Source organism: Salvelinus namaycush, chromosome 23, assembly GCF_016432855.1.
Source record: "Salvelinus namaycush isolate Seneca chromosome 23, SaNama_1.0, whole genome shotgun sequence".
In the NCBI taxonomy this organism is placed as follows: Eukaryota; Metazoa; Chordata; class Actinopteri; order Salmoniformes; family Salmonidae; genus Salvelinus; species Salvelinus namaycush.
This window is the reverse complement of record NC_052329.1, coordinates 17,924,900-17,939,997: the sequence shown is the minus strand read 5'-3', so window position 1 is coordinate 17,939,997 and position 15,098 is coordinate 17,924,900. Positions and strand designations below refer to the sequence as shown.

At 41.4% G+C, this 15,098-nt stretch overlaps 1 protein-coding gene across 3 annotated transcripts; it reads right to left on the bottom strand.

Annotated features, from left to right (window-relative positions):
- LOC120018134 (protein FAM118B-like) lies at window positions 1–14,884 on the bottom strand. Of its 3 annotated transcripts, none has more exons than XM_038961141.1 (8): window positions 14,841–14,884; window positions 9,468–9,572; window positions 8,961–9,264; window positions 5,121–5,348; window positions 2,152–2,280; window positions 1,686–1,983; window positions 1,353–1,418; window positions 1–1,026 (listed from the first exon to the last, which is right to left on the bottom strand). In XM_038961141.1, exons 2-8 carry the CDS (start codon window positions 9,563–9,565, stop codon window positions 1,013–1,015), a joined length of 1,137 nt encoding a protein of 378 aa, XP_038817069.1. In that variant the 5' UTR covers window positions 9,566–9,572; window positions 14,841–14,884; the 3' UTR covers window positions 1–1,012. The 3 variants fall into 3 exon arrangements, with proteins under 3 accessions (XP_038817069.1, XP_038817068.1, XP_038817070.1); XM_038961140.1 differs by having other exon boundaries at window positions 14,602–14,867; XM_038961142.1 differs by having other exon boundaries at window positions 8,961–9,213; window positions 14,602–14,867.
- Between the last annotated feature and the right edge of the window lie 214 nt (window positions 14,885–15,098).

The following is a 15,098-nucleotide window of genomic DNA, read 5'->3' as shown; positions in this document are numbered from 1 at the left end:
CACTGTATGATACCAAATGTTTTATTTTTTTATAGCACAAATACCTACAGATTTCACAAAACATGCAGTATTAAAAATCCAAAAGCCTTATAAAGGACAGTATACTATTTTTTTTCAGCACGAGTGGCCAAGTGATTGTTAAAGATGCCTCATCTAACTCAATGGATGTCACTCTGCTGAACCTACAGACAAGATTCTCAAAAACCTTTCAACATGTTACCATCCTTAACTGCTTCACAGATTGAACTAGCTGCTTTCAAGTTAGCATGTCATGCATTATTTTCAGAGACTACATAGTTAACACCTATTGATGCTATATGCTTTGAGACTTGACAGTTTCATAAGAGGACCGCATAGTTGATCCTAAACAGGGGAGGATGGGAAGAGCTATAGGACAAGCTCATTAATGTCTGGAATAAATGGAACGGTATCAAACATATGAAAACCACATTTGACCCAGTTCCATTCAAGCCATTACAATGAGCCATCCTCCTATAGCGCATTCCACCAGCCTCCTCTGATGTGGATATGTTGTGCTACATTTTTGCCACGCCTGCTTCTCTTCAAATTCAGGGAGTCTTTAGCATATCAAGGTCCTCAGGACTCTGCAGCCATTCATTCAGGACAGGATTCATTTCCAAATTATGTTGAGCGAGAATCCAGGTCAGGGACCTGTCCTTACGGCATCCCTACTTCACACATCCATCAGTCTTCCATTTCCCTTGCCAACATCCTATTCCAGATGTTAGGGTGTAGGGAAACACTTAGATTGGGTTGCCAGCTGCTTTAACAGTTTACTTTCCTGTTAGCTCCTTGGCTGGGTCTTTCCTTTTGTCATGACAACCGGTAAAGGTGAAAATAAAAACAATAAGCGGGTGACTAGAGTAGTAACATGGGTCTCTTCTGGCCCATATTTGCCTGGCGGAGTAGTAGATCTAATGAAACCTGAGTATAAGTGGATTGAAGGAACTGTGGATGAAAATGACTGATACTCCTGTCTGTTTTGTGCCTGTCAAGAAGGATAGTCTGGGCAGAAAGAGAGGGAAAACAAATAAAATATGAGGACCAACAGCTGTATATTACCACAGACTGCCATGCATTACAGGTAAGCCAGTTGTGTGTAAAGGGGTATGAATTCCAAGGAGGTTTTCACTTATGAAATGCCTGGATATAAGCTTAATAAACAGGTATATTCTAAAAGCCTGGATATAAGCTTAATAAACAGGTATATTCTAAAAGCCTGGATATAAGCTTTATAAACAGGTATATTCTAACAGGATGAAATGAAAAGTGGATTTTGGGAAATGCCTCTTGCATGCGAGCACCGACAAAGAGAAGCACACAATCCTAACCTTGGAGGCTTTTCTGTGAATGAAAGCCATTCTGGGTTTCCTGTTCTTCTTCTTCGGAGGGAGATCCTATGAAAATCAATGAAATCAACAAATTAATAAACAAAGTAGCTACTCATGTTTAAACAGGCTAATGTGCAACTCGGCTCACTAAAATAGAATTCCTCAGTAGCATCACCGTAAGATAAGATCCAAGCCCTAAGTAGATAATTGTTTTACGATTTACACTTCAGTAACATACCACCAACTAGTAAGTGATCCATTGTAGGAAATGGATACAGTATGATTACTAAATATACAGTGAGTGAGTAATTTCACTGAAACTGGCTTCTTTACCCCAGCCGTTAGTGACAGCGTCGCGGTTGCAGATCTCGTTGGCCAGCCGTTCAAAGTACTCAGGCAGGTCGGAATATTCATTGCCGTAAGAGATGACCTTGATGCCCTTGTCTAGCATGTTGTCCCGCAGCTTCTTGAACTCTCCCACGTCCTCACGCCGCACCAGCATGAAGTGCTCCAGGTCCGACTTGTGTTTGACCGCCTCCAGGAACAGAGCCTGGAAGGTGGTGTCGTCCACCGTGCGCCCGCAGCCCAGGAACACAAACGACTTGGTCTCATACAGTTTCTGGATCTCCCTCTGTCAAACCAAAGGAGTTCAGTTTGCATTATGACACTGACATAATTAACTTCACTACAATTTAACAACACGATGGGTCTTAAATTGGTTGAAAAAAGTAAAACGGCAACTGCTAAGCGCTGAAACATTTACAGGGTATAATTTAGAAAGGCTGCCTGTCTCACTCACCATGACCTCCGTGTTCCTCAGTACATTCTGGTAGCCAGCAGGGTGCAGTACAATACCGCTGGGATTCGTGTAAACGCCGTGAATGTGCAAAACACTCAAACTTCTCTTCCCCTGAGCCCACTCCAGGACCTGTACGGACACAAACATTTCACAGTCCGTCACACCAAATCCTGTTCTCACTGGGTAGGGAGTGACACCGCTAATGTCAGACAGGGATATTAGTCCTGATGGAGACCGGGCATAAATACCACACCTGAAGGTCAATATCGCAGGCTTAATACATGTGAATCATTTAAGAAGACTCAATTATTTTCAACGAGTCTACATAAATAACAATCCATGTTGGGTTCCTGCTAAGGTAAGAGCGTTTATAAGTTCTGCTTAAGGAAAAATCTCTGTCATGTTAGTTCCTATTTCTGATCAAAGACCAATATTGATTAATCCATAAATGTTGACAACAGTTGGAAGTTTGAAACTTTGACCTTGCCATATACTAACTACATCCTACTTCTGTCAGAGACAAAAGACCTTCACAGGTCAATGCATTGACCACTTTCTCTGGTTTAAGGACACCATATTAGAAGGGCAACACTATTAGAAGACATATGTTGGTCTTTGAATCAAACGTTTTCCCTTGAATTCACCTTTAATAAGCCTTAAATGTTTTATGTGCAAGAGCATTCCCTGTGTTGTGAGCCTAAACCTGTGACAGTAGTATAGTTAAACTGTCATGCCCTCAGTCTTTCATCAACTACTTCCTCTGATGGCATCTGAAAGTCACAGGGGGCCAAAGCCTATGTTCCAATGCCCACACTTGCATACCACTTAGAATACATGCCCAATATATTGCTTATTAAATAGATGACAATTTTAAAACATTTAACGTTTAAACTGCAATTGTCTTTATCCTTTAAACATTCTGAATAAAAATCATTAAATGACGTGAATTACAACGCAGATCTGGTTCAATGCAGTTCCGGCTACCATACGGCGCTCATCTTACTGCTGTCCCCAACCCACTCAGCAACAAATGGTAGTTAATGACGTTTTTAGGTTCTCTGCTGTGTGCCTCTCCTCCATGTTCTCAGTGGTCAGCACATGGGACTTCATGTCCCACTTCTCATCAATGTGATGGCTCATTGCAGTGATGTATGACAGCGTGTTCATAGATGTTCAACAATGTTGTTAATGCCACTTATGGGGTGTCTTAGATCTCATACTTTGTACTTGCAGAACAATCATTGTACAATTTCTCCATCCAGGCCGTCACGGTTTTTCGACATGGCATCTTGTAGTCTGGTTCTAGATATGCCATCAGGGCATTGAAGCTATGCCATCAGGGCATTGAAGCAGACATCCTCTAGCATTGACAATGGCTGCATATCAACTGCAATCATTTCTGTAATCAGCGCTATAATTTTCTCACTGTCCCTTATCACACTTCTTTGGTGTGAAGAGCCTGTCTAATGTCTGTTGGGGGCCTGCGCTACTGTCAGCAACGGTTCAAATGGTTAAGCATTGTACTTGTACTGCAGCTCAATTCCACCTCACAAACTATGCATTTCACCACCTTCTCATTTAACTTCTCTAAGTATTGCCATACAGGACTTCACGGTTGTCATGTCCCTGTCTCACTCTCCGATGATGATGATTGGGACCTGTTAGTGGTAGTTTTGTGATAACTCCACTGTGATTTTAATTTTGTGGGGATTTTTTTTTCAGTTAGGGATTTTTTCCAAAACGATAATCCCAATTTAATTGAAATGTTCACACCCAACTGCTTCATAGCAAAGTGGTATGCTAGTGTGGCTTCTGCAACAGAGCCTAGACCTGCATTGCATAAATAATACACTACATGACCAAAACTAGGTGGACACCCCTTCAAATTAGTGGATTGACTATTTCAGCCACACCCGCTGCTGACAGGTGCATAAAATCGAGCACACAGCCATGCAATCTCCATAGACAAACATTGGCAGTAGAATGGCCCGTACTGAAGAGCTTAGTGAATTTCAATGTGGCACTGTCATAGGATGCCACAATTCCAACAAGTCAGTTCTTAAAATTTCTGCCATGCTAGAGCTGCCCTGTCAACTGTAAGTTGTTATTGTGAAGTGGAAACGTCTAGGAGCAACAACGGCTCAGCCGCTAAGTGGTAAGCCACACAAGCTCACAGAACGGGACCGCAGAGTGCTGAAGCACGTAAAAATCGTCTTTCCTCGGTTGCAACATTCACTACTGAGTTCCAAACTGCCTCTGGAAGCAATGTGAGCACAATAACTGTTAGTCAGGAGCTTCATGACATGGGTTTCCTTGGCCGTGCAGCCGCACACAAGCCTAAGATCACCATGCACAATGGCAAGCATTGGGTGGAGTGTTGTAAAGCTAGCCGACATTGGACTCTGGAGCAGTGGAGGGATGAATCACGCTTCACCATCTGGCAATCAGACAGTCTAGACGATTCTGTGCTTCCAACTTTGTGGCAACAGTTTGGGGAAGGCCCTTTCCTGTTTCAGCATGACAATGCCCCTGTCCATAAAGTGAGGTCGGTGTGGAAGAACTTGACTGGCCTGCACAGAGCCCTGAACTCAACCCCATTGAACACCTTTGGGATGAATTGGAACGCCAACTGCGAGCCAGGCCTAATCGGCCAACCCTCACTAATGCTCGTGGCTGAATGGAAGCAAGTCTCCGCAGCAATGTTCCAACATCTAGTGGAAAGCCTTCTCAGAAGAGTGGAGGCTGTTATAGCAGCAAAGGGGGGCCCCTCCAATGATTTTGGAATGAGATGTTCGACGAGCATACTTTTAGCCATATAGTGTATTTTCTGGTAAATCCCCAATTGACATCCATCCATGATGTGTTATTGCAGTGAAAATTATGTACACACAATTTAGAATTTGTCCCTAAAGAGCACACAAGGCCATGACTATAGCGATCTTTCCAAAAGGAAAAGGATCCGTTTTTACCTTCTTCTCATCGGTTAGGTCCAGAGACTCCAGCTTCGATCCCTGGTGGGCTGCGTAGATCTCCAGCAGGTTGTCAAAGTTGGTGGTGAGAACCAGCGCTCCACTCTCCATCAACTGCAGTACGGAGCGGAGAAGGTGCTTCCCCGCGTTCTCCATCTTACACTCCAGATCGTCAAACACCTCGTACAGGCAGTCCTTGAAGAAGGTGGACCGCACATTGCCTGTTCTCTGCAATGATATGGCAGGAGCACAATTAATAGAGGTTAGTGGGTGTGTATTGATTATACAGATTATACCGCTGGTACTTAACTACTAGGAGGAAGACCATTTAGAAAAGCATTTTCAGGTTTTTAAAAGGTACAATAAAGCATTTATGACTGGTTGTTATAGTCATGTAAATGAAAGGTGAAAATGTTTTTCCATCAGTAGCAGGGGCATGTAAACAGTTGCTGTACACGGTGAGTCCAATTGCTATGGAGTAGAGAGTTAGAGGGCAGGCTGTTTGAGTAGCCATGCGATTATGGCCGTCTGTAATGGATAAATCTCATTACTCAGAGCTACACCGAACGCACACTCTACCTGGCAGTGGCTGTAGGAAAACAAAGGAGAAGGGCTGGCCCGCTATGAATAGCGCACACAGCACAAGCGAGCTTAGCGCACACAGCACAAGCGAGCTGCCTGGCCAACTGCTGGACTGTCCAGAGATTAGAGATCTAGTGGGCTAATTAACTAACAGGATCCCTTTTCACAGGAAGGAAGTCATTATCACCAAGAGCAGGCATCTAGCTACACACTCACCCTGCTGTTGACTTCTGCACCGAATGCATTCTCCTTTTGTTTGAGGACTTACATAATGACTAAATAAGGTAAAGTAGTACCATGCTCTGATCCTGAGATTGATATAGCCTAGGATGAGACACTAAAGTTGAGTTGTTTTCAACTAACCTGGTCCTAAACAGGGAAAGTTATAATAATTGTCCTTAGTATTTTGCCTAGGTCATTCAACGACAGCATGAAAGGATTTAGGTCACAAACATGCTGATTCTAACCTTCAGATTAGACTCATTAACTGACATTACGGGCCAAAACACAGCACTAATCCACAGTTATTTACATTGTTTAGATTGCTCTCGTTATAGCACCAATACCATTGGGTTAAACTGCTGTGTCCCACCCAGTATTTGATCCCTTCTTGAGATGGACACTCCCTTCTCGCAGAAGCCTAGGTTCTCTTCAGCTGTTCTGTGAACAAGCACCCAGTGGGCACACACTGGTTGAATGAAATTACGTTGATCCAACATGGAATAGACGTTGAATTGACGTCTGTGCATGGTGGGCAACAATGTGACTAAAAGACTAAACAAGGTGAAGCCATGACAAATTTCTCCTTCTACACTCTACGACAGTCCTCAAGCTACATGAGTCCTCTTTTCAATGCGTTTCTTTCTCTTTACACTTTCAGCATACTAGGTAGAGGTCGACCGATTAATCGGAATGGGCGATTAATTAGGGACTATTTCAAGTTTTCAAAACAATCGGTAATCAGCATTTTTGGACACCGATTATGGCCGATTACATTGCACTCCACGAGAAGACTGCGTGGCAGGCTGACTACCTGTTATGCGAGTGCAGCAAGGAGCCAAGGTAAGGTCCTAGCTAGCATTAAACTTATCTTATAAAAAACAATCAATCTTAACATAAATCACTAGTTAACTACACAAGGGTAATGATATTACTAGTTTATCTAGCTTGTCCTGCGTTGCATACAATCGACGCGGTGCCTGCTAATTTATCATTGAATCACAGCCTACTTCGCCAAACGGGTGATTTAACAAGCGCATTCGCAAAAAAAGCACTGTCATTGCACCAATGTGTAACTAACCATAAACATCAATGCCTTTCTTAAAATCAATACACAAGTATTTCTAAACCTGCAAATTGAGTTAATATTGCCTGCTAACATGAATTTCTTTTAACTAGGGAAATTGTGTCACTTCTCTTGCGTTCTGTGCAAGCAGAGTCAGGGTATATGCAGCAGTTTGGGCCGCCTGGCTCGTTGCGAACTGTGTGAAGACCATTTCTTCCTAACAAAGACCGTAATTAATTTTCCAGAAATGTACATAATTATGACATAACATTGCTGTTACATTGCACAACCTTCAATATTTAGACTTAGAGATGCCACCCGTTAGATAAAATACGGAACGGTTCCGTATTTCACTGAAAGAATAAACGTTTTGTTCTCGAAATGATCGTTTCCGGATTTGACCATATTAATGACCTAAGGCTCGTATTTCTGTGTTATTATATTATAATTAAGTCTATGATTTGATAGAGCAGTCTGACTGAGCGGTGGTAAGCAGCAGGCTCGTAAGCATTCATTCAAACAGCACTTTCCTACATTTGCCTGCAGCTCTTCGCTGTGCTTCAAGCATTGCGCTGTTTATAACTTCAAGCCTATCAACTCCCGAGATTAGGCTGGCAATACTAAAGTACCTATTAGAACATCCAATAGTCAAAGGTATATGAAATACAAATAGTATAGAGAGAAATAGTCCTATAATAACTACAACCTAAAACTTCTTACCTGGGAATATTGAAGACTCATGTTAAAAGGAACCACCAGCTTTCATATGTTCTGAGCAAGGAACTTAAACGTTAGCTTTTTTACATGGCACATATTGCACTTTTACTTTCTTCTCCAACACTTTGTTTTTGCATTATTTAAACCAAATTGAACATATTTCATTATTTATTTGAGACTAAATTGATTTTATTGATGTATTATATTAAGTTAAAATAAGTGTTCATTCAGTATTGTTGTAATTGTCATTATTACAAATATATAAAAATCGGCCGATTAATCGGTATCGGCTTTTTTTGGTCCTCCAATAATCGGTATCGTCGTTGAAAAATCATAATCGGTCGACCTCTAATACTAGGTTCTAAAGAATTTGAGATTCAGGCTACTTCATATCGCAAGCGCCATACATCTATAATTCGCTATTCAATTGTTTTATGTTCCGCTACAATTGCGTGCCCCGTTCTGATCAGATGCGCACCACCGCCTGCTAAGAACAGAAAAATATTTGCCACAGGGTCCATGGCTGTGTAATCACCTGATCTGCATGATTGTGAACCTGGAATAAAAGCGATGGATAAACCCACACTGGGCAGTTGGTTCCTTTTGTGACAACAGGCAGGCTGCTGAAACAAAGCATGTTTAAGCAATTTGAAAGGAGCGATGAGACATGACTAACACTGAAGGCAGATGGTATTAAGGCCTCATCAACCGGTTATGGTTTGAGCTGACCTGGTATGAAGGGGATACGGGCCGGTACGGAAATCCAAAAATGTTTCCCCTTGAATTTCTCCGTCATTTAATCTCGGTCCACTGATTCGTTGACTTATTGAGAGAAATCAATGGGAGGTTATTCACTGGGGGGATTTCTTCATCTAGCGAATCAAATAACAGGCCTTAAAAGTCCTTAATAACCTGAGTGCCAGAACTGGTTGAGCCAACTTGTGTGGCTTTGAAAACAAGGAATTGAATGATGACGTGTTGTAGTAATTCATCAGTGCTGTACTTAAGGTTAGGGCATCACCTTTTACACAGAACACAGGTTGAAAAACCTGAATCAAACGTTTTAGAATTTAGATAAAAACATTGAACTATGCTGACTCCTTGCCACTGTCATTCCCACTATGATTACAAATCCCAATAAAGGAAAGTTTACAATGAAAGTCACTGGTGTGTCTCAACCAGCTGGAGACAGTGTATTGGCAGTGTGCTGTCCACATCTGGCTGTATGTGTGCGCACAGGAGCGGGGAAGCCTTACCGGAGAGAGCTTCTGGATGAGGTCATGAGCCACGTGGACTAGGTTCTTGTCCTCCTGCAGGCTCTTCTGAAAACGCCTACTCTCCTCTTCCTCGAGGAGGTCAAAGTCGTTGGCCGCATCCAACAAGGCCTGGATCAAACCCTTCCAGGAGCGCAACGCGGGGACCTGAGGGGCCACAGCTGAACTCACCCCTGTACCAATAACTAGGACCAGCTCGGGCGCCCGCTTGGTCTTCAGGCTGGGCAGCAGTTTCCTTTGGGGCAGGCAGAGATTGAGTGATGGTTCCATTGATGGTTCCCAAATCCTTAGACAACATGAAGGTTAAACAAATCATGGCAAGTTTACTTGGCTGCTGTTTAACTCAAACCTAGGCTGAAAAGGTAAAGAATGGGTTTAGAAACAGAAACTAAGAGAAAAAGTTCCTGACCAGTCTTATATTGATAATGCCTTGGCATATAAAGAGGAACTGAGTACTAAATGTAGGCTACTCATATCAGTTTTTGATACCTGGGTTTTTTGGTGTTGGAGTCAACATCCTGAGTATCAGCATGAGCTGGTCGCTTCTCGGTTTTCACAGTCACAACAGAGGCCACCACAGAGGCCATTCAGCTCCTGTAAGACAACCATGAGATTGAATATACAGTTGAAGTCGGAAGTTTACATACACCTTAGCCAAATACATTTAAAACTCAGTTTCACAATTCCTGACATTTTATCCTAGTAAAAATACCCTGTCTTAGGTCAGTTAGGATCGCCACTTTATTTTAAGAATGTGAAAAGTCAGAAATAGTAGAGTGATTTATTTCAGCTTTTATTTCTTTCATCACATTCCCAGTGGGTCAGAAGTTTACATGCACTCAATTAGTATTTGGTAGCATTGCCTTAAATTGTTTAACTTGGGTCAAACGTTTCGGGTAGCCTTCCACGAGCTTCCCACAATAAGTTGGGTGAATTTTGGCCCATTCCTCCTGTCAGGTCTGTAGGACTCCTTGCTCGCACACACTTTTTCAGTTCTGCCCACACATTTTCTATTGGATTGAGGTCAGGGCTTTGTGATGGCCACTCTAATACCTTGACTTTGTTGTTCTTAAGCCATTTTGCCACAACTTTGGAAGTATGCTTGGAATCATTGTCCATTTGGAAGACCCATTTGCGACCAAGCTTTAACTTCCTGACTGATGTTTTGAGATGTTGCTTCAATATATCCACAATTTTTCTTCCTTGTGAAGCCATCTATTTGTGAAGTGCACCAGTCCCTCCTGCAGCAAAGCACCCCCACAACATGATGCTGCCACCCCCGTGCTACGCGGTTGGGATGGTGTTCTTCGGCTGGCAAGCCTCCCCATTTCACTCCAAACATAACGATGGTCATTATGGCCAAACAGTTCTATTTCTGTTTCATCAGACCAGAGGACATTTCTTCAAAAAGTACAATCTTTGTCCCCATTACACAAAGGAATAACCTCAACCAATTTCTCAAGACTGTTGACATCCAGTGGAAGCGGTAGGAACTGCAAGCAGGTCCCTTAGAAATCTGTTTTCCCAATGAAAACTCATTGAAAAGAGAGTGCTAAATAAGTTCTGTTATACTCACAGACATGATTCAAACAGTTTTAGAAACTTCAGAGTGTTTTATAATATGCATATCTTATCTTCTGGGGATGAGTAGCTGGCAGTTGAATTTGGGCATGCTTTTCATCCAAAATTCCAAATGCTGCACCCTACCCTAGAGAAGTTAAAGGCACAGTCAATTTAGTGTATGTAAACGTCTGACCCACTGGAATTGTGATACAATGAATTATAAGTGAAATAATCTGTCTGGAAACAATTGTTGGAGAAATTACTTGTGTCATGCACAAAATAGATGTCCTAACCGACTAGCCAAAGCGATAGTTTGTTACAATACATTTGTGGAGTGGTTGACAAACAAGTTTTAATGACTCCAACCTAAGCGTATGTAAACTTCCGACTTCAACTGTACATACAATGCCATCAAATCAAAGCAATAACTTAAGTGCAATGCAATCTGGAGGGACCACAGAGAGTCATGATCTCGGTTTACTGTAACATACATAGAACAGCACCCTTACAGGGCAGTATCCCACTGTCCCCATTGCTACCGAAGGCAGGGCATCAGATTCACCTTACACTAGCCTTACACAATGGAACATTCATGGGGATAACCCAGAGAAGATTTAAATCACCAAGTACTGTGAGATAGCTAACTATGGGCAATTCCACTCTGGTTTTTCACTTTAAAATGTACGCCAAACAAAAAAAATATTGATTTCGATTTTTAACAAACCATACAACTCTATGCACCATGACTACTTTGAACAATTTAGACAGTATAAACTTTGCAGATGCAACATTTGGTAACAGAATGGTAAAATCTCCCTCAATTTTATTCTGTGACCAGACTTTGTATCTGCACAGTTCTTCCTGTAAATGTTTTTTTTTTAATGGAAATTGTTAAAGACACACTATGTGGAAATCGCTCCGCCATTTCCTGGTTGCTAAAATTCGAATAGTTCACATAATTTTAGTTTATGTGACAAAACAAGCAAGTACAGTGTAGAGAATCATTGTACCATGTAAACCGCTGACCCATTTAAACCGCTGTGAAATATACTTTCAGGAACCAAAAATATTTCATTTTCGTCCGTTTGAAGCTGGTGTACAAAACCAGAAGTAAAAGACGCAAAATCGAAACTTCAGAACAGGAAGCATAGAAATAGCGCACATAGAACAGATTACTACTGCTTCTTAACCCTTTTTCACATTACCCATAAGCACTCTGTTACATTGCAAAGGATGTCATGCATTTCAATGGAGACGTCCACAGTGGAGTGAAAACACAACACCCCCTTACGGTTGAAGGTTCCGTGGATACTTAGATTTTTTTTTATTATTATTATTTTTTACTTTGCCTGGTCTTCAGTCCAGCCAGAGTCCGTCGGAGAACAGGAAGTTACAAAAACTGAATAGATGAAAATGTGGTTTTCGGGTGATGGCTTTATAGCTAGCAATTTCTAAACAATTACACATTTCTATAAGTAAGTACTAGTTTAACAGTAATGTTAGATAATACACTTTGGCTGTTAAGCCAATTATATTATGACTGTTGCCTCCCATTTAAGTTTGATGGTAATGACATTTGTTTTTTATTATAATTGTTAGGTGGAGGTTGCTAGCTACAACGGTATCTTCAACCTAGCCTAGCTTTTAGCTGCTCTGCAGTGCAAGCTAGCTTGACTTGCATTAGTTGAGGTAAAAGTAACTAAACAAAACATGTTCTATTATCACCTGAAACAATATATTTATCCTTGAATGAAAAGGTAATATCTCCCAAAATAAATATGCTCTCTGAAGAGACAGGCTCTCAATATTGTGTTACAAACACTAACGTAAACTCACCCCATTCCGTACAAATGTGCGCCTCATTCAAACGAGGCTACAAAGAAAACTAATGGGACTGTAGCTACTGTGTTGACTTCAAAATCTGGGGTGTGAACTAAGTTTCTATTCAAGCGTTGATCGACATGGTAATGGCTCTATAGTATTGGAGAAAAGTAGAGAAAACTGACCCTCCGTTACATCGTGACGTGTCATGCTGTAACGTACAGCACGCATAAAGCAAATATTTCTGTCTTACAATCTCTCTCCACCAGGTGTAGCACTTCTCTCATCGTTTAAAAACAAGAAATGGACAGTGACGGGGTAAGGGGGGGATACCTAGGCATTTTTTGCGTCATCACTGCAAGCATCATGACTTTCAAAGCCACTGTTTACTTCTGAAGATCACTTTAGCACTGCCCTAAAAACCCAATTCAAATTCGACACAAACCTTCCAATAGGTATGTAATGACACATTATATAAACTCTTTATAGTGTTTTATTTACATTTTAGAGGCGGTAAGGTGATAAGTTGGACAGATCGAGTGAAAAAAAAGTCGTTTTCTCACACATCTCCTCTCCTTCTCACTATCACGCATTAGTTTTGCTTCCCCACCCGCCATTTTTAAAAAGACCCGAAGGAGCTCATTGCCTTCTTGAATTATGCAGAAACGGGCAGCATGAAGGTCTCGGCATGAATTCTGTTGGAAAGGGGAGAAATTGTGCTTTAAAATGGTATTGAAATTACAGTTGATCTGGAAGTATTACGTTTTTGGGGCGCTAAAATAAGGTCAATTGTACGGACCAAGGCGATGTACAAAAGTGAGTGAGTTTACGTTACACTCACAGATAGAACAATGGGACAGATAATTTCACGAAAGCATCCGCTTAGCTTTTTCACTCACTGCCAAATATGGTAGTGAGTGAAAAAGAAGATGGAACGAGATATATTTTGGCCGACATTCTGCAAATTTTCTCATCGATTAAAATTGTGATCTCAATACAATTTTCTGTTCCCAAAACTAAAATATGTTACAAACAGAGTGGACTACATTTTGTAAACGTTATTCTTTGCCAGTTTTTAAAAATGGCGTTGTTTAGAAGGGGTGCAAAGGCAAACAGAGTTATTGCACACGCACACTTCAGAGTAGGCGTTCCCTAACCGAAATGTGCGAATAAATGCTTGGACCCACCAATAGGATGTCGCTAGCTCATGCTTGGCTCTGCACACCTCCATGCTAGTTCTGCCCACTATGACTAATTTGTTCCCACCTGAAACAATGGGCTGTGGTCTATATTGGTTTAATTATACACAACTTTTGGGGCTCTCCAGTGGAGCAGCGGTCTAAGTGCTAGAGGTGTCACTACAGACCCTGGTTTCATTCCAGGCTGAATCACAACCGGCGGTGATTGGGAGTCCCATAGGGCGGCACACAATTGGCCCAGTGTTGCTAGGTTAGGCCACCATTGTAAATAAGAATCTGTTCTTTAACTGATTTGCCTAGTTAAATAAAAACATGTAAAACTTGTCTGATCAGTGGCGGGCAAGACTCTGTGAAAATGACGTATGGCGTAATGAAAAACGTCACGACGTTAATTGGTTATAGATCTATAACTTACATTTCTATGTGAATTTAATCGGGTCGCCCAAAAAGTTACATATTGCAGCATTAAAGGTAGTCCTCAAATTGTGCATAGAGTTCTATGGTTTGTTAAACTTTGAAATCTGTGTTTTGTTTGGTATAGCTGCATTTTATAGTAATACATCTGAGTCTCAGCGTAATCTTCGGTAGCTAGCTAAAGTCGTGCTTGAGGCTTATTTATTGTATCTTTATTGCAATAATAGTCTTGGTGCTAAATAAGAATGATCATATCCTCCGTCTGGAGACCTTTCCTGACAAACTTCAACTAAGGAAACATGTTTTTTTGTTGTTGACGTGTACATTTATGAAAGCAAAATTTGAATTTAAAAAATGGACAACAATAAGCAAAAGTTAGCTGACTGTACAGTACACTGTATACTTCTTTGTCTTTATCGTTACTGGCCAACTGACGTTAGATAGCTAGCTAGCTACTAACTAAGCAAGTGAAGTGCGCTGTCAGGAAGAACTGGCTAACGTTACGTTAGCTAACCAGCAGGTAAAAGTTCAATGTACATTAGGCTAGCTAGAATTACGTTAAAGTTGAGCTTGCTGTGAAATATAACACACTGGCTTGTTAAATTCACACAAGTATTTACACTTACCCTGATAACTCCAACAGGTTGCTTTTTTGGTCTTGTTAACGTTAAGTTAGCTGGCATGCAACTGCGAGTTAAAAATCAGTCTACCGACATATCCTGCTTTAAAAGCCGGTATTTGCAATTGTTGTACTTGACATGGCGTAGTCTGAGTGCCTTTGCCTGCTAGATATTATTCTTAGCAAATCTATTTAGCTATAAACATTTCTGTCTACTTCCTCTGTGTACACAACCTGTCGACTCACATGCTGCTGGAGGTCTGTGTGTGTCGTGATGAGTTGGACAAGGGATGTGCTTGGTGCGCGACTACCACAGATAGAACAATGGGACAGATATTTCACCGGATGTATAAATGTGAAGCTTCTGGTTGGCAGTTCCACTAATTGCCAAATATGGTAGTGAGAGGAAGCACACTGGCCGGCAGTGGGAGAAGATGGAACGAGATGGATTTTGACTGACGTTCTGCACATCGATGAGACGTTTGATTTCAATACAGTTTCTGT

What these genes read in the sequence shown, in the direction of transcription:
- LOC120018134 (XM_038961141.1), bottom strand. Translation starts at nt 9,565, where the DNA reads ATGGCCTCTGTGGTGGCCTCTGTTGTGACTGTGAAAACCGAGAAGCGA. An exon ending in TCATCCAGAAGCTCTCTCCG is followed by an intron (nt 5,349 to 8,960) that starts GTAAGGCTTCCC and finishes ATATCATTGCAG; the next exon opens with AGAACAGGCAATGTGCGGTC. An exon ending in CGCTGTCACTAACGGCTGGG is followed by an intron (nt 1,419 to 1,685) that starts GTAAAGAAGCCA and finishes TGATTTTCATAG; the next exon opens with GATCTCCCTCCGAAGAAGAA.